The following is a 19,036-nucleotide window of genomic DNA, read 5'->3' as shown; positions in this document are numbered from 1 at the left end:
GCTATCGATTGTTTTAAATTCTTTATCACTTTTAAAAATCGAGAGTTTATGAGCAATCAAAAACACCTGCTCCTTTTCCTTTATTGACAATATGGCAACACCCTTGGTTTTCATTTCTTCTGGCGGCGGGAGACTAAAATACCAACTTCATTATGGCTTTCGGCGCTAGTTGGGAGGCGGAAGCCACTGAAGGCGGTTTCCAAATCAACTTGCCTCAAAAACATCTTCTGACGGCGGCCCCCAGTGGCTTTCGCCTCCCGATTGGCGGCGGCTTCCAAAACATTCCGCCTCTAAAAATAAGTTCTGGCTGCTGCTGCCAATCGGGAGGCAGAAGCCACTGGAGGCAGTCTCTAAACCAACTTGCCTCCGAAATGTCTTCTGACGGCGGCCGCCAGTGGCTTCCGCCTCCAAAAAAAGTCGGCCTTTCGGCGGAAAGTTTCCTTGCCGCCGGGAGGCGTTATCAACTCTGTTTTAAACAATAGAAATTAAGTTATATTAAAGTCTGTCGGATTCATCGAAAACTTTTGGTCTCGTCTAACCAGTTACATCAACTTCCTTTTAGTTATTAAAGATAAAAACAGTAGAACCATGTTTTAAGCTTAATTTTATATAGCTAGACATTCTTAATACTTTAAGAAATAACGCTGATGATGATATAGAAATTGAGATCATTTACTTAACTACTTTAGTACATGTATAACTAGAGATATGATAAATAATACAAAATATCAACAAGTTTTTTTGCTACCTAAAGCATAACTGTTTCATGTCCAGGGAAGTACTCCATCTACTATATTGCTGTAGACTTCCATTTTATGAGAATTATAGAATTTTCTATTTTTATCTTTAAGAACAGAAATATATACAGTTAAGGATATATAATTTATACATAAAATGAATGTAAATACAATAAAGAAAAAAATAATTTGTCAGTTTTAATGAATTTAGCAAAATCAATTTATGGCAAACCGTAAGAATAACTATTTTATGTTAACATAACATGATTTACCAGCTATATATAAACTAAATTCTATTTGACAAAAACAAGTGGGTTATTATGTGCTTTTTATGACAAATGAAATACTATATGAAATATGAAAAAAGAAAACATGAAATATCTGGCCGCATTTTGCAAGATAATTATAAATTTGAATAACTTCTTAAAAGGTTTTGCTTTATCAAATGAATTATAAAAAAGCCCATTAGAAAATACACCCACTAAAAAAATAATGCATAGTGGAATATATATTATGGAGCTTATAGAGAAGTCGAGGCAAAAGATGGCGACATATCGGAAAAAATACTAAAAAAATACACAAAATTAAGGCTAGTGAATGAAGGACCAAGGAATTGAATGAAAACAGATCTTGACAAAAAATTTTATTTAAGCTTTTTTATATTTCGTTATACTTTTTTTAGTCATTTTAAAATTATCTTTACAGGTCTATTTTATCATTGACGGGCTTTGTTTACACGAAAAAAGTTTAAAAAATTTACAAATGTTCGTCTTGAAAAAATGATCAAATCTGTTCGTGACGACAACTAATTTCATTTACCTTGCTGTAATTTGTCTAGCAATTTGTCAACGCGTGAAGTAGTTACTTTATCCTGAACAGTCTTATTAAACAAACGGTATAAAGTTTAAACTAATACCACGTAATTAGAGTTTCTGTTTTAAATCTGTGGGCAGCCATTTTAATAAATTTTTTTGTTGACGGGTGAAAATTTAGAGTTTGTCAGAAACTCGCATGGCTCGCTGATTTCTGCGGCCTCTGATGTAAAACAATGAGTTGCACGTCCATCTCTTATAAGTCCATGGTGCTTTCAAAGATTCCGTAACAACTTTTACGCGCGTAGTTTGTTATTCTTTATGTAAAAACTTTGAAAAAACAAAACCCTGGTTTTCAAATCTTGGAGAACCATGTCAGGCCCTGGATAAATTCCACACTAAAACTACCCATGTATCCTTTATATGGACGCAAAAAGAAAGCTGCAGAAAGTCTTAGCAATTTAACAAATAAATTTAAAACTATGAAATCAAACCAAGAAATGAAATTTAAAAATATGAAAATTATATCGAAAAGTAAAATCATTTGTTGTTTATTTATTTGTGATTGATTCGCTAACCAAAACGAAGCCAACCAAAAACCAATAATTTATTCTATAGAATATATTATTACATTATATTATACAATATATTATTATACAATATTATATTATACATTATATTATAATACAATATTATAACATTATATTATAATACAATATTATAACATTATAATACAATATTATAACATTATATTATAATACAATATTATATTATACAATATATTATTATAATAAATTATTTCTATAGAAATATTTAACTTCCTTAGTGTTTAGAGAGTAAACCTCAAAATATTTTTAACAGATTTTTCTCTTTTTATTTCTGTGTTTAATTTGAAATTCCTCAACTCCCTTATAAGCTACGTTTGAGTCAACAGAACTTTCTTTAGCTGCAGCAGAACTACTACCCACTGTGCTACTGTCTTTAGTTGTGACTTCCTTTGAAGAATTAATTTTTGTTAACACATTTTTAACGCCCAATTCTTTTGCTATCTTTCCAATTGTAATGGAATTTTCTGCAAATTATAATTTAAAGAAGCTGTAAAATGTGTAAAATTCTGGAAACTTACATATGCATATACAATTTATTGTTTTTATAATTTATACACACACACACACAACACTATTGAAAGTGACAGGTGAAAAAGGGACAGAATTGCATTTTACTAGTTTTGAGACATTCAATTGTTAAAATTTAAAACAGTTTCCATTAAAAATTTAAAAGTAAAATATATCACTTCACAAAAATGTCTATTTTACTAGGTTATTGAGAAATAGAACCTGGTTAGTACTTCAACTTAAAATTAAAACAAAAAGCAGATTTTGTTTAAAATATATTCATTGTAAAAAAATATATATATATGTATTTTTGAACAAACACTTTAACACACTTGAAAATGTTTCCAAAGTTACTAGACATTAAAAAGATAAACCAGTTGGTCTTTTTTAATTGGCAGCTACTGTTACTGATGTTAGATGAATTTAATAATCAAATCTTGGTCATCTACTTAAACAACCTCAAAACAAAAATGAAATGCAGTTTGAAATGCAGTTTGGCTCGATGGTGTGAATGGAAAGTTTTGTTCTGCATTTCTTTTAGTTTTCCATTTGCTTGATCTAAATTCTTCAACGTGTTCATCACAATTCCCATCTTCAATAATTTGTATTCACCAGTATAGCATCTCATCACATAGCAAGATTATGCAACTAAATATTACATGATATCAATTTTTTCCCCAATCTAAAAATTAGATTATACCACTTTTTTGATTGTTTGTTTCTAATCTTTATACTTTCTTTACTTAAAATTTCATTCAGAAGATGCATGCTAAAATTTCAACTAAATTCAGAAGACGCATGCTAAAATTTCAAAATATGCAACTAAAATTTCTTTCAATTTTTATTTGTTGATTAACATCACTTTTTGTTTAAAATTATTAACATTATAAAGCATTTTGAGAAAGAAATAAGCTACTTATGCCAAACAACAACAAACGCAAAAAAAAACATTAAAAAAATTTACAATAGAATTTATTGTTGTTGAAAAGGAGGAACACACAATTATTGAGGATTTTTAACTCAGAAGATGAAGCAGGAAAATGTCCCTTTTCCTCCCTGTAGTCTTCAATCATCAAACACACACATACACAAAAATTATGTAAAATAATACCATTATCAGAATCTATTGAAGATTCACTTAATGTGCAGCCTGCCTTCATGTCATTATTTTGACAATCATCATCAATAGAAACTTCGTATTCTTTTAGCTCAGGATGAACATATCCTGAGAAAAATCAATGAAAACCTAAAACACAACTTCTAATACATAAAACAAATAAATGAAAGTTAGTGTTATATATTGAAGATATTCAAATATTCATTAATCATATTTAACTTACAATGCTTAATAAAAGTTCCATTACAGCATGTTAAAAAAAATTTTCTAGCTAAAAATTTTAAGAACTTCACTTGTTACATTCCACTCAAATGGTTTTTAAATATTTTAGCATACTTTGCAAATAGTGGCTTTCCAAAAAAAATCTATAAGTATTTTTTAGACACCTGTTAAATGCACCTCTCTGTTTCCTTCAATAGAGAATGTTACTTCTTCTCCCTTACTAAAATTTAGATTTAAAAGTTGTTGATAACTATGACCAGCTTTAAGAGTACACAAGATAAACAAGCATTTATTTTGTTCTACACAAACAGATACAGGTTCTTCAGAATCTGAGTCAAGACCTAAAAAAAGAAATCTTAATTATAGGTAACTATCAAAAAATAGAAAATTAAAAAGATTATCCTGTAGTAGTAACTGGCATAAAGCAAGTAGAAACCACATCAACATCAAAATGGCTTTTATAAAGGAGATTATGTGCTAAATTATCATTTTAAAGTTACAATAATTGTTGGAAAAATAAACTTATAATTATATATGTGTGTGTGTAAATATATATATATATATATATATATATATATATATATATATATATATATATATATATATATATATATATATATATATATATATATATATATAAAACTATATTTAGAAGAAAAATTTTGCAGAGTATTAAGGTACCTAGAGCAGCCATTGAAACATGAAATGACCGTTCAATAAGCTGTGTGTACTGCTTGCCGGCTTGCAATGCAAGTCCTAATAACATATATAAATACATACACAACATACATGCATAAATACATACATACATACATACATACAAACATACATACATACATACATACATACATACATACATACATACATACATACATACATACATACATACATACATACATACATACATACATACATACATACATTAAGAAAATCGCAAATATTTTTACCCCAAAACATATCTATTTCAGCTCCAGTAGCTGAAGAAATTTTGTTTAAGAAACGTCGGTCTCATTAAAGTTTCTTAAAAAATATAAATGTTGGTTGATTAAAAAATATAAAATGTTGGTTTCAGATTTTCATTATTTAACATGTGCGTTCTCGACAATTTTGGCGTAAAGGTTGTGGATTTACGAGACCGAAAATGAGAAAAGCGAGGCAAATTTTACATTCTGTTGTGAGCTTGCTTACTATGAAATTTTCTTTAATATTAATTAGAAGGCCCGAGTAGTAGAGCTGTAAGTAACTTCAAATTTAAGCTAAAGAATCCCTCATTATCTCGTCCATCCCATCATATTTCTTTTTTTCGAGTTCAATACTCTAGTTGATGATATGTTTAGTTGGAATTTTTGCATCAATTTTGAAATATGAACTTTAAAATTTAAGCAGGAGCCAAGATGGGAAAGTATTCAACGGACCCAGAAAATCCAACAAAATCATGTAAAGCTCGAGGTTCATATTTACGTGTTCACTTCAAGAATACTCGTGAAACAGCCCAAGCTATTAAAAATATGCACATCCGTAAAGCTTACAGATATTTAAAAGATGTTATGGAACATAAACAAATTATTCCATTTAGAAGATACTCTGGAGGTGTTGGGAGAAAAGCTCAGGTATTGATAATTGATCTTCATATTTTGAAATCGTTTGAAAATTGGTTATCAGAGTGTCTTTAAAAACGCTCTACACTGTAACTTAAATTTAAATTTTTCTAAATGTAAAGTTGTAATGTAAATTTAAATTTTTTTCTTTAGTGTAAAGCCCATAAATGCACCCAAGGTAGATGGCCAACAAAGAGTGCTTCATTTTTGTTGCAACTGTTGAAGAATGCTGAAAGCAATGCTGATGTCAAGGTTTGTTTCATTTTAAGTATATATTAGTAAAAATACAAGTTATAAAGTGGTCTTATAAAGATATATAAATGAAGATGTCTAACAAAGGTTAGTATGTAAATGTCACAAATTGGAATAAAAGTTCTGTTAAGTTTCATTCTAAAACTGGCCCTACTGCACTTTCTCTGCCTCCCCCTATTTTTATGATTGATTATAGTAGTGAATTTATGATGATTAAGAATCCTATAAAAACATAGGTCTCAAAATCAATCTAAAGTGCTTCAGTGCTTTGAGTAAGAATTGGTTACTTAATGCATTTCATGAGAAATTTAGAAATTCTGGTTTCTAATGAGAAAGGTTGTTTTAAATAGAATTTGTCTTTTTCACCATACTGTCTTCATTCATGAATCTCAGCTTATGTGGCAGCTTTATCCTCAACTTATGTGCTGCTTTCAACTTATGTGACAGCTTTATTCTCAACTTATGTGACAGCTTTATTTTAGTATTGTCTTCTTACTCATGAAACTCAACCTATATGAAATCTTTTGGATTTTGTTATAAGATTGTAACAGTTTCATTTTTTTCCTTCTTGAAATTTCTGTTTTGTATTATCTATTTCTGAAGCATCTATCATTTTTGTTTTTGGATTGGTTGCGAGGTATTTTTTAATGTTTAGTTGAGCATTGATAAATGTTCAGTTAAACACAAACAATATTTTGTTTGTGTTTAACTGAACATTTATCAATGCTCAATATCGATTCACAAAATTTGCAAAACAATGTTTTGCAAATTTTGTGAATCTGTCCTAATATTTTTTGAGTTAACAACAAAGTTCTAACTTTAATATTAAAGATTATCAGTATATGAAGTACTAAACATTTTCATGTAAACTTGTATTTAATATTTGAATTTTAAGCAAATGGTTTCTCCATCTTCGTTATTCCATCTTGTTGGTCAAAAGTTATATCATTACCAAATTCATAACATTGTTAAATTGCATTACTCTAAGTGTAGTTTTGGTTATAATTGTGATATTGACATTATAAAATTAAATTTCTGACAATGCTGTTTAAATTGCATATGGTATCTCCAACTTGATTATTTGTGTAATCCTGTTGGTCGTAAAACAAATGCTATATCATTACCAAGTTTCTAAATCGTTAAATTGCATGCGCAAGTGCAATTTTGGATAGAGGTGGGATATTGCTATAAAAAAAAAAATTCAAAAGACTTCAAAAAACTTTTATACTCTTTTAATAAGTTTTATGTTTTTGTTTGCTTATAAGATTCTCAGTTTATGTTTGTGCATTAATAATCTTGATAATTTTCTTTTCAGTTTTTAAAGTATCGTGACTTTTTAGAATTATTTTATTCCAGGGTTTGGATGTTGATTCCTTGGTTATAGACCATATTCAAGTAAATAGAGCACCCTACATGAGACGAAGAACATACCGTGCCCATGGTCGAATTAATCGTAAGTAGTTGTGTAAACTTGATACTTTTAGATTTCTGTGTTTTAATGGTTAAACAATCTTTTAGTCAGATTAATTAGAGAATAAAAAGAAATTTGAGAGCTATGATTTGGCTGGCTGCCATGATATCGTATTTTCTGCTTTTTATTTTAGCATACATGTCAAGTCCATGCCATATTGAAATGTTCTTGACTGAGAAAGAAGAAGTTGTTCCTCGTGCAGAAGAAGAACTTGAAGTTAAAAAAGTTTCTAAAAAGAAACTTGCTCGTGAAAAATTGAAATCAAGGGAATAAAATAAACTCTACTCATCGCTTTTTAATTTTGTTTTCCTCCTTTCATATCTAAGCCATATTAGGAAAAAGGTTTCTAACGTGTCAGACATTTAGTATTTTGTGGAAGTAATGCGAGCATAATTTCAATTTTAGCAATAACTCCATTTAAGTTGCTTGCTTTAAACAAAAACTTAAGATTCGTCTGGAGGTTTTTTTTACAAACTTAATCAAGTCACTCTGAAATTACTTTAAATAGTTTAAATGATTGACTGGGACAAAACAGTTGCTTAATTTTCAAACGATACTTACTCCTTTAGTGTTAGTATACAAAGGTTTTGGAAGCTACTGGTCCACTCTGCTGTAATTGATTTCAAAGAAGTTAGAACTAAGTTATCTCGTCAGATCTGTTTGTTTTCTAATACAAATCTTGCTCTGTTTTTCTCAAGTCTGCCACTATTTCATTAAAACACTCGTTTTCATCAGTATTTTAAAAATTTTGACATTTTAAATCCAGTAGTAAGTAAAAAATAAATGACGCACTTTCTAAGAATTTTCTGAGGAGAATAATGAAACGAAAGTTGGCCCAAAATGTATTTCAGACGAAGAAACGAAAGCCTAGTAGACTAAAGGCAATGTTCAGAAAAATCTAAAGTCGTCTTACATAAAACCGTTTACACTTCAAACTCTAAAGTAAAATGTTTTTAACGTAAAACTTCATTTTGGTATTTTGCACTTATCAGGTCAAGAAGTTCGAATCATGGGAGAGATGTTTAAAGTCTTTAAAGTGAGCTTTGCAGATCACAAAATTTACAAACAAAAAGCCAACAGTAAAAGAAGAATTGAAAGACCTCACTTCTGACTAGTCCTTTAAAAAAGCTATTTACAAATTAAATTGTTTTTTGCATAATTAATTATTGTTACTTTTAAGAGTATATAAGTTCATGAAGTTGCACGTGTTTTCCTGTTTTTTCTCATGAAAGTTCAATTTTTGTTGGAAAAAGAAATATGCGGTGTTTTCATGTGCACATTTTGTATGCACCAAAGCAGCTTTTAATCTTATATTTTAACATTAACTCCTTAGACTCTTAAATCTCCGTTTAAAGATATTGTACATTAATATATTAGATAATTTTTGTTATTTTAACGTCATTCACTTTATGTTGGTGAATTAAGCAGAGACAGGGTAAAAAAGTTACAAGGGTTTCTTTCTTTGTTGTTATTCTTCACTTTTACACAGGATTCTTTTGTTAATTTTTTTTCCAGCATCCTGTCTTTTAATGTTATTCAACGGCTCAATCTTATTAGTATAACTGTATTTTTCTAAGAGTTTCCTCATTCAATATTACTTAAGAATATTGTTTCGAAAGATTGCTGCCCTAATAAAAGGCTGTCGACCCGTTGATATTTGGCTGGTGGATATCGGCCCGTTAGGTAAAACATTTTTTTGATTTACTTCGAAATACATAAAGTCAGGTGTGTCAACCACGGTTAAAGAGTCGAACTTATTGAAGCAAATGAGGACAACACCAATCTTTTTTTTCTAAGAAAACAGTAGAGATGTTTAGAAACCTTGTTAAAAAGTTGAAGCAGTTTTATCTCACAGCGGGTATGGGCAGCAATGCTTGTAAAATACTTTCCTAACATTTTTTGTTATACGTGTGGTGAGATTGTAATTAAAAAAACATGGCGTGTTAAATAAAGTTTGTAATTAGACAAATAGTGTAGTATCAGCTTATTTTTCTATTTTTGTAAATAGCATATTTGCCCCATTTTAAAGTACAAAAGAGGTCATGTAATGAAAGAACAGTAGGCGATAGAAAAAAACTGATGCGTGAATCGACACTCAATAATACAAAACTCAGGTGATGATGTATTTAACCCCACTTTGCAAGCGGACTGGTTTTATACCAGAAAGGTTTTTAAAACATGTTCGGCTTTGCGAAATAACGATCTGCAAAAGGCTGTGTATAGGTTGACTTCTTAGCCAGTTTCCACTGATTTTCCATCATCTCTTGAAACATAAATAGCCGATGCATTAACGCAGTTGTATTTTTTTAAATTTAACTTACAAGAACGCTAAGTAAAATAGTTTTGCTATTTGAATTTTTATTTTGATGATCAATTTAGTTTAAAAATTCGTAAGCCCGTGTCCCCTGAAATGTTTTAAAAGATTTATTTTGAGTCAAGATCAGCGCAAATTAAACTTGATCGAGAGTTTTAATAGGTTGGTCACTGATTTAAATTAAACTTCGAGAGGTTGGTCACTGATTTAAATTAAACTTGATCGAGAGTTTTAATAGGTTGGTCACTGATTTAAATTAAACTTCGAGAGGTTGGTCACTGATTTAAATTTTGAAAAAATGTTAAGTTATAACAAGTTTAATTAAGTTATAACAAGCTTCATTATTTACATTTTTTTGTATCCTTGATTACTGTCATTTAAGAAAATATTTTCTAAACAATTTATATACGAGATATCCACGATTTACAATTCATCCCGGACTAATAATTACCCTTTTGGTCATATTATTCCAAAAAAAGAAAAAAATTAGAAAAGAAAACATTGTAAATAAGCAGTTAAACGCGTTATGCACAAAACAAACAATAAAAAAAAAACAACAAACAAAAAAACAAAAACAAACAAACTTAGGTACAAAGATACCCCCCCCCCCTTAACATAAAGAATGACGTAAAATTCAAGATTTAACATAACTAAAAAAACTTTAAATACAACGAAACGTGAAATCTAAATTCAAAGCTAAAAAAACCAAAGGGAAGGAAATAATGCAAATGATAAAAACCAAATATGAAATAAATTATTTCGTGGAAAAGATTATAAAAATATTTCTGAAACTATTTTTTTCTTTCCATTAATCATCCTTGTTTTCTGAAGTTATATGATCAAGAGCAACCTTCTTAGCCTCTTTTTCAGCTATAAGAGAAATTATAGATAAAGGATTATTATACCTAAAAATTAAAAATTAAAAAAAAAAAAAAAAAAAAATAAACCTTTTCCATAAAGATCTTTAACAGCAAGAGTTCCTTGTTTTAATAATCTGTCAACTTCTTTCTCATGTTGGATCACAAATGGAGCAATAAAGCGAGAGTAAATGAAGTTAGCACCGTTCCATGAAAAAGGGGCCATACACCAGCCAAGAAATATGCACTGTAAACAAACAGAAATTAAAAAAGCAGAGTTTAGATCTGCTTTGCAAGTTAAAATATACATACATATATGAAGAAACAAAAAAAAAAATTCTTTAAACTTACTTTTAATAAGAAATATAGTGGAAACCACGATAGAAAAATGTCAGAAAAATATTCCACTATACTAAAAGCTGCATATACAACCCAATATGTCAACCATTGAGTGTCATCATCTTTATTTGCACTTTCCACAGCTTTCACTCTGAGAACATTTTTTAAAAATAAAATTATAGTAATTAATTTTAAAGAGCTGCCTAATGAAAAGTAAAATTTTATGTATACTTTGGCAGCTGCATACCAATTAAATGAAGGTTTGCATTTGAAAACTCACTTAAAGTGCAGACATTACTGCAATATAAATATTTTGAATTTTTAGAAACTAAATTTGAGTATAACACCTTTCATTCAGAACTTCTTTTTTAGTATTTTAAAAAAAACTGGATCGAGGATTTGTTAATTTGCAACATGACTTGTGCCAGATTACAAATGAAAAATTGCTAAAAAGTTAAAAAAAAAAAAAAAAAAAAAAAAAAAAGATTTTTTAAAAAAAGCTTTGGAGTAGAAATCAGAAGCATCTTTGAAAATATCCCAATTAGAGTTGTAAAATTGAATCAACCTCAAATCTGGCATAATCAACTTTGATTGTGATATCTCATTTCAAATTTTACAAGATGTAATCTTGGTTACAAACTTCCAATGCTTATAAATAACTTTAAAAAAACTGCACTCTTTGAAACACCATTACCACTTATAAAAAAAAAAAAGAAAGAGAAATATGGGGTAAGATATTAAAACAGTTCAGTTTTAATACCCCACAGCAATGTAAATTACTTTATGCAGCTACTCCTATTCCACAGCAATGTAAGTTACTTAATGAGGTTACTAAAACATCAACAAATTGGTATAAAGTTAATCTAAGGTTTCTGTTTTACATTAGGATTGATCAAAAAATAATTAGTAAGTTTTACAAATAAAAATAATAAAGTCATTAAAGTTAAAATTTAAATTTACTTTAAAATTCATTTTATAAATACTGTACATATGCATAAATATCTGGTATTTAAATAAAAATTTAGAATTTGAGAACTTACGATGCATATGCAGGATAAAGAAATCCTAGTAGTGCAACAATAAAACCAGAAGCATATCCAATAACCAAGTATAGAGATAAAAATGTTAGACAGCCTAAACAAAATACTAATTCATAAATAATTTAAATCAAAAAAGGAAAACTATATATAAAAAAGAGATATCTATATGCTTCTACAGCTAAAACTGAATTGCTTTTTTTTTTTATTTTAAAAACTGAATTCCATGAGTTTCATTATTGAACACTTTAAACTTGACAAATTGTTTTTTCAAAACTGTTTATGTTTAACTTTTGATATGAGAAAGGATATTTCCTTGCGTTAAAAAAAAGTATTTTTTCAAACTCTAATGATGACAACTCAATATATATTTTAAAAAATTTGAAACGTTTATTTTATGACTTTAACTTAATGCAACCATTATAACTTTAGTTTCACTCTAGCAAATTTAGAAATTATGCTTAAATTAAACTATTAATTAACATATTAACATATTAGATGACAAAAACATTAATGCATAAATATGCTTTGAAGATAAAACATTCAATTAATTAAATTTTTTTATTACAATCTTTTTATAAAAGTATAGAAGTAGATTTTTTTGTAGTGTAGTGAATATAGAAGATTAAAATGTAGATGTTTACCTCCAAATAAAAACAATCTTGGTATTCCAGTTTTTTTCTCGACAAAAGCTAAACTATTAGTAAAGTGATTTTCTTCGTTTAAGAATTCAATAACTTTTTCTTTTAAAGACTTTTCAGCCATTTTTCAGCAAACGTCGACAACGAATTTGTGTCCAACGTTATTTATGACAATTCCGAGTTTAAAGACTTAATAAAAGTGATTGCTGAATATATACTATGACGACAGCTAGAGCGGCACTCATTACAGCGCACAATAATGGAGATAAACTTAGCTTCGAAGATATTGTGTTGCTTTTTTCATTACCTCCTTAAGGGCGAGAAACAATGTGCCTAAAAAACATGTTTGCTGAACTTTAAACTTTACGTCATCTAAATATTCATGAAATTTAATAGTTGTCATAGAGCACGTGTTTTTTTGTCATCTCATAGTGTGATTATCTTATAAAAGTTTTTGATAAAAAAATAATAATAATTGAGATCTAACAAACTTTATAGGAAGTTTAAATAGTTCAATATTGTAAAAATTGATTTCGTCAAAAGAATTCACAATTTCACTTTAAACCAAAAACAATCAGGAATTAAGTAAATACAAACTTCGGCAAATTTTATTTTACTTTACGATTTGATTCGGATTTTACTCAAAATACACTTAAAGATCTGTTTCAAGTAAATTACCTATTGAAATTCTGGTACTTAGCACATCAGCTAGCGAACATAGGGTTAACGCAACTAAAACTGCATTCAATGAGGAATCCCTTTTCTTTCCACTGAGACACCCAAGCTAAATTTTTCAGCATGTATTCTAGAGTTTGATATTTATTACAGGATCGCGTCGTTCCACCTCGTTTAGCATGCTTTTATACTTTTCCTTATCCGCATATTTAAAAACACATTACTTCGTTATACAAAATACAATAACCACGTCAAAGATTGTTTATCTCTTAACAGTGTTTGACGTAGTTATTGTATTTTGCGTTTTAACTTCTTACTGTATCCTTTTCATATAGTTTAAGATATATGAGGTTTGACGATCATTAAATATACATTTTAAATGATTCTCTCTGAATTCTGTATTAAGTTTCTTTGAAAAACGATTTTAATGGTGGGTTTTATCCATTCCCAGGTGATTCCAAAGTTACTATTTTCAAAATTAAAAACCCTTCCTAATTAAAAACCCTATGCCCCTCTCGCCCCAACTTCATGATTGGTTACGGCTCTGGAATGGTAAAGTATCATAACGGTAAAATCTAATAAGGTAAATAAGTCAGAGCGGAAAGGTAAGTACAGAAATAACTCAGAACGAAAAAATAACAGAGCGATAAATGCCATTCATTTAACTGCAGAGGGAATCTTCATGTTTTTAGTCAACAAATTAAACCATAAAAAATCAAGTTTATGCATCAAAATAAAAGTTGCAATTCTGAAGCAATTTTTTGTGGAGCGACAAAGCAATTTGATGAGTCTTTACAAATATCTATTCTAATTCGGATAACTTTCACGAGGATAAAGAGCATTAAATTTTCAATGTCAAAAGACATTAAAATCTTGAGTCGAATAGAGAGTAGACTCATTCCCCTAAAAGCTGATGAGTCAGAGCGAGCCATTATTTTGAGGTATTGGCTTAAATGGTCCTGTAGTTTTAACATGTAAGTTCTCCATAAGAATCACAATCCCTTTGAAATATTTATTTTGTTTAGCGTCACTCATAAAATTTAATTCGTTTCACACACTTATTGCCAGAATTGAAAATAATCATTCTTAAGATACCAGAAAAACCCCAGGGAACAATGTACACACCTTTCTGATAAGAAAAATCAAAAAATTGAAGTCTTTCACGACAGTCCGAGAAGGAAAAATTTTTTTTGAAAAAAATTTGAAAATTGCGATATTTTAAATCAACCAAGACAGATAAAATTTTAAATATGATCTTGAAAAAAAAAAAATTTTTAATATGATATTATTGGAATCTAAATAGCCAATTAGTCAATTAACATCAATATTTTTTTAAACTTTGCACAATCCTAAAATAGTATTAAACAGAATAGAGAAATTTTTCAAATTCTGGGAAAAGACAGGTTTCTTGTGGTTTTTATCATTCTCAAAAAAGTTTTTTAACTTTCATCAAAATGATGAAAACCACAAGAAACCTGTCTTTTCCTGGAATTTGAAAAATTTCTCTATTCTGTTAAATACTATTATATTTTGTTAAAAACTGCTATCGAGTCAGTCAGTATATATATGTTTTATATCAATAAACTATAAGGATAACAATGTTACACAGAGATGTAAATCATATATACCTCTCTGTGTAACATTGCTATCTTTATATATATATATATATATATATATATATATATATATATATATATATATATATATATATATATATATATATATATATATATATATATATATATATATGGAATATACTATATTTACTCTACATACTCTAACGCGTTTATTCTTTATTGCTATAAAAAAAATAAATGTGTGAACATGATAATAAAGAATAATTCTGTGTTGATAATTATGATGTTAAGTTATTGTGTTTGGTTATATTTAGTATACAACATTAAAAAAGCAATTTCAAAAAAGGGAACACGGGTAAAATAGGGGAACACGGGGCAAGATGGCGATTTTAAACTAACTTAATTCTATGATACCATTACTGCCTCAAATATTACGGTATCATAAATTCTAGTTTATAAAACAAGTGATATCATAATGATGCAGTTTTTAACAAAATTAAATTATATATTTATATAGGGCTATACAAAAAATTTTACTAATCAGTTCATAGTAAATTACAAAACAACAAAATAAACTAAATGTCAAACAAAATATTTTAATGCGCAATAAAACAATGTAATAATGACTAAGCTACACATGGTGCATAGGAACATGCTCTAAGGCCTTGAAACACATCCCCAGAAATTTTCTTTTTGGTTATCATTACATTTCCTCATTCAAAAAATGTAAACGACAACTTTTTTTAGTGCCAAGGAGTTTTGTTGTTCAAGGTAACTAAAAGCCATACTCAAATTTCTGGTATGTTGAAACTGGTCTTGAATGAGAATGACTTGCAAAATATTAGGGTAATTGGAGCTAAACCAACCACGCCCCGACCCCTAACTGCCCCCTACCTAGAACTACGTCTCCTTTAATCGTAAATTTTTTATTTTGTTCTATCATAAACTTGTTAAAAATTTATCGAAAGATTTCAAGTTTCATCAAAAAATTTCTTTTTGTTTAAGTTTATAACCATGCAAAGCTTAAAGTTACCCCCTGAAATAAGTTTAAATGGTTTTAAAACTTTTTTTTTTTTGATGTAATTTGAAAATTGTAGATGAACTTTGATCTTGTTTAATATAAAACAAGCAAAAAATTGAAAAGGATTTTATGAACCATACCCTAGGGGGGATTCGGGGTATCGTTTCGAACATCACAAAATCATGCCCATCCCCCTGTATTTAGATTTTCAGAAATGTTTGTGATAGATTTATCTTTTTTTTTTTTAAAGTTTTTAAAAATGTTTGTTTAACATTGAAATTTACAGACGGATATGTAATTTTGATTACTTTTTTTTTTTACATTTTTATTGAAATAAAAACAAAGCAAAGCAACCTTTAATTATTAACAGTTAGTAAAAGCTAGCAGTTGATAATTGTTAACAGTTGCATAATAATTCCTCTCTGAAAGCATGTTTGTAGCCATTATATTGACATTTGATTGATATGACCGATACATCATGCCAATATTAACAAACAGTATCAGAATTTGTCATTTGAACCATTCATTTAAAATACCTAAACATCCAAAAGAACATGGTGATTTTCTTAAAAAGTTTTGCATTTGCTACTTCAGGAAAGGTGAGGATTTAAGACCTATAAATAATGCTGAAATAACTTATTTAAATCTAAATAAAAAGAAAAATGACAACTCAAACCTTATCAAAGCTATATTCTGAAATGATTATTCAGCGGATAAATGTTAGAAAAATGCTTGCAGGGAATGATCCTTACTTCACTATGCGGCCGTAAAATGAAGGTAATTATAACTATATTGATGTTTAATTTACTTTAGTAAAAATTTAGTTGCGTTATTTTAGTTATTATAGTTGCCATACATATGCTATAAAATTTAGACCTGAATACCAGAGTTATAGAGGGAGAAAATGTGAATGTTTTATTTTTGAAAATGGGCGCAAATCAAAAATTGAAAAAATATTAGTGCCTATGGTTGAATGTGTGACGGGAAAACTTGTTTATCAAGGCGCTGAAGATGTTTCAAATAAACCTGCAGAAAGACTAATTTGTCAAAATTGCTATGCCCAAGTGGGACAAGGAATTCCACATCCCAGTACGAAATAAGAAAGACAAAAGAATTTGACTGCAGTTGTAAAATCAACATCCCCAACAACTCAAGGAAAAGTTCCGTTTAGTTCTATCAAAGAATTCAGCACAAACGACTCAGGGAACACCTTAGCTTTGAAAACTTTTGGTCTAAAGCCACTCACTGTCTCTTTCGGAAAGACTGAGGTTAAGAAACCTTTCTTTTCTTTAGATAAATTGAAAAAACTTCAAGTAAAACTACATTCCAGGTAAGTTTTTGTTGCTTAAAAATACTTTTAAAAATAATTTTATGAGTTTAAAGCCAATTTTTGTAATAACTTCATTATGATTTCTAAGTAATCGCAACATGATTGAAGTTGCACAATTTCTGAGAGGTGAGGCAGGACGGAAAAGTGTGTGAATTCAATTGTGATAAACTCTCATTTCTATTAGAAGCGAAGAGGTAAGTAAAGTATTACCAAAAAAAATATTCTTTGATTGCAATTTGTATCATTCATTTTGATTTTTTAGTTGGTAGAAAAAGATACTTCTATTGTGTATTGCAATGACATTGAAGAGCTTATAGCAATGGTACTTCATCACAGAAGTCAAGGAACAAATGATATTGATATCAAATTAGGTGTAGATGGAGGGCAGGGATTCCTTAAAGTTACACTGTCAATAACACTAAAACCAGAGCTAAAAAAGGATAAAATTCCAGAGAAATTGAGCAAGTGTGACGGATATACGTACAAAGATTTTCAAGATTCAAGCGTCCACAAAACTATTCCAGGCAAGTATACAACGTTGAAACAACTTTGAAATAACGTTGATCAACGTCGATCAGCGTTATTTCAACGTTGTTTCAGCGTTGTGTGCTTGCTGGGTTATATTGGCGATTTTGCCTTCATTGAAAGAAATATACCATAATTTGAGGATAAGTTAAATATTTCATCCTTAGATTACACAGTATCTGAAGATCTTAAGGTTTTGCTTCAAATGGTTGGCAAAATAAACTTTAACATCAAAGCACCCTTGTCCGTATTGCATAACGTCATCTCTTGACTTTCAAAGACCTAATTATTATACTCTAATCTTTGTGTAGATTGTACGAAAAATGGCTGATGGTGCAAATTTAAAAAAAGAAAAAAACTACACAAATGTTGTTAATCCCCATTTATTAATACTAGAACTTGCAATTATTCCTGGTCTACATATACTGCTAGGTGTTGTAGACAAAATTTTAAAAGAGGTTGAAAAAAATTTATTTGAAAACAAGGAGTGTGGGTTACAGTTTGTTAACCAATATCTGTCTAAGATAAACATCTGCAGAGTATGCTACCAAGGTAAGCATCGTTTGGAAAAAGATTAAGCTCCACATATGTCAAAGATTTAGAGGAGTTTTCTACGAGCTATAGAAATCTAAGCGTTACAATTCCATTGAAGGTACACATATTTGAGCAACATGATATCGAATTCATTGACATGAAAGGTGGAGTTTTAAGTATGATAAATAATTTTTAAATTTGCTAAAAAAACAATTTCTAATATTAGTAATTAAATACTCTATTTCAACAGTTGAATTATGAAATTTACATAAATTACGACGAATATTTATTAAATAAACTTGCATTTCTTTTGTACTTATACTTTATTGGCTTAGGTTACTGGACCGAACCGGCTCTCGAATCCATTCATCAAGCTTTCAATCAGTTTTGTCAAATGAGAAAAGTTAGAGAGCACAGCCAAAAGTATATAGAGGCGCTAAAAAACGCGGTTATTGCTTACAAATACAAGCACTTTTAAAGTAGCTTTCTATTTGCAGGAATGTAGTTTGTAAAAAGTAAAGTATTGAATCTCTTATGAACAAACGTTTAGAATGATTTTGAAATGTAAAATATCAACCATAATCTAACCATAAAGACCAGAAATTTTTTTTACTGAAATAAATAATTGTAGCAAACCCTTCTCGATCCCTAATAGACCTCCCCTAGGATAGACGATACCCCGAATCCCACCTAGGATATGGTTCATAAAAATCCTTTTCAATTTTTTTGCTTGTTTTATATTAAACAAGATCAAAATTCATCGATAGATTTCAAATTACATCAAAAAAAAATTTTTTCGTTTAAGATTTAAGACCATTTTACCCTAATTTTTTGCAAGTCATCCTCATTCAAAACTAGTATC

General features: G+C 28.9%; 3 protein-coding genes and 1 long non-coding RNA gene across 8 annotated transcripts; 2 read left to right on the top strand and 2 right to left on the bottom strand.

Moving 5' to 3' along the window:
• Positions 1-2,346: 2,346 nt before the first annotated feature.
• Positions 2,347-5,117, bottom strand: LOC145187481 (46 kDa FK506-binding nuclear protein-like). Of its 4 annotated transcripts, none has more exons than XM_090068814.1 (5): positions 4,951-5,114; positions 4,685-4,759; positions 4,168-4,344; positions 3,776-3,889; positions 2,347-2,621 (listed from the first exon to the last, which is right to left on the bottom strand). In XM_090068814.1, exons 1-5 carry the CDS (start codon positions 4,958-4,960, stop codon positions 2,404-2,406), a joined length of 594 nt encoding a protein of 197 aa, XP_089924940.1. In that variant the 5' UTR covers positions 4,961-5,114; the 3' UTR covers positions 2,347-2,403. The 4 variants fall into 4 exon arrangements, 2 of the variants coding, with proteins under 2 accessions (XP_089924940.1, XP_089924949.1); XR_016445646.1 differs by having other exon boundaries at positions 2,574-2,621; positions 3,776-3,910; positions 4,951-5,117; XM_090068823.1 differs by lacking the exon at positions 2,347-2,621 and adding an exon at positions 3,182-3,346.
• On the top strand, positions 5,115-7,612 carry LOC145187482 (large ribosomal subunit protein uL22). 2 transcript variants are annotated; one of them, XM_080063885.2, is made up of 5 exons: positions 5,115-5,238; positions 5,387-5,613; positions 5,755-5,853; positions 7,210-7,306; positions 7,458-7,612. In XM_080063885.2, exons 2-5 carry the CDS (start codon positions 5,398-5,400, stop codon positions 7,595-7,597), a joined length of 552 nt encoding a protein of 183 aa, XP_079920011.1. In that variant the 5' UTR covers positions 5,115-5,238; positions 5,387-5,397; the 3' UTR covers positions 7,598-7,612. The 2 variants fall into 2 exon arrangements, with proteins under 2 accessions (XP_079920011.1, XP_079920012.1); XM_080063886.2 differs by having other exon boundaries at positions 5,116-5,238; positions 5,390-5,613.
• A 2,327-nt stretch (positions 7,613-9,939) lies between these two features.
• Positions 9,940-13,499, bottom strand: LOC145187241 (receptor expression-enhancing protein 5-like). The gene is made up of 6 exons (XM_090100444.1): positions 13,191-13,499; positions 12,516-12,845; positions 11,875-11,968; positions 10,847-10,985; positions 10,586-10,742; positions 9,940-10,508 (listed from the first exon to the last, which is right to left on the bottom strand). Exons 2-6 carry the CDS (start codon positions 12,634-12,636, stop codon positions 10,447-10,449), a joined length of 573 nt encoding a protein of 190 aa, XP_089956570.1. The 5' UTR covers positions 12,637-12,845; positions 13,191-13,499; the 3' UTR covers positions 9,940-10,446.
• Positions 13,500-16,303: 2,804 nt separating this feature from the next.
• On the top strand, positions 16,304-18,770 carry LOC149893448 (uncharacterized). The gene is made up of 3 exons (XR_016445470.1): positions 16,304-16,562; positions 16,660-18,338; positions 18,510-18,770. It is a non-coding gene; the product is annotated as an uncharacterized LOC149893448 (long non-coding RNA).
• Positions 18,771-19,036: the final 266 nt, after the last annotated feature.

This window comes from Hydra viridissima, unplaced genomic scaffold (assembly GCF_058129835.1).
Source record: "Hydra viridissima isolate aposymbiotic clone 2 unplaced genomic scaffold, HvirCarnegie_v1 scaffold_1, whole genome shotgun sequence".
NCBI lineage: Eukaryota > Metazoa > Cnidaria > Hydrozoa > Anthoathecata > Hydridae > Hydra > Hydra viridissima.
Note: the sequence above shows the minus strand (reverse complement) of the source record. Positions and strands in the feature narration are given on the sequence as shown.

Coding starts and splice junctions, on each gene's coding strand:
- LOC145187481 (XM_090068814.1), bottom strand. Junction 4,345..4,684: donor TGTTTCAATGGCTGCTCTAG/GTACCTTAATAC, acceptor TTCTTTTTTTAG/GTCTTGACTCAGATTCTGAA. Junction 3,890..4,167: donor CAGAGAGGTGCATTTAACAG/GTGTCTAAAAAA, acceptor GATTTTTCTCAG/GATATGTTCATCCTGAGCTA.
- LOC145187482 (XM_080063885.2), top strand. CDS start 5,398: ATGGGAAAGTATTCAACGGACCCAGAAAATCCAACAAAATCATGTAAA. Junction 5,854..7,209: donor AAAGCAATGCTGATGTCAAG/GTTTGTTTCATT, acceptor ATTTTATTCCAG/GGTTTGGATGTTGATTCCTT. Junction 7,307..7,457: donor TGCCCATGGTCGAATTAATC/GTAAGTAGTTGT, acceptor TTTTTATTTTAG/CATACATGTCAAGTCCATGC.
- LOC145187241 (XM_090100444.1), bottom strand. CDS start 12,636: ATGGCTGAAAAGTCTTTAAAAGAAAAAGTTATTGAATTCTTAAACGAA. Junction 10,986..11,874: donor CTTTATCCTGCATATGCATC/GTAAGTTCTCAA, acceptor AAATGTTCTCAG/AGTGAAAGCTGTGGAAAGTG. Junction 10,743..10,846: donor CACTATATTTCTTATTAAAA/GTAAGTTTAAAG, acceptor GTTTGTTTACAG/TGCATATTTCTTGGCTGGTG.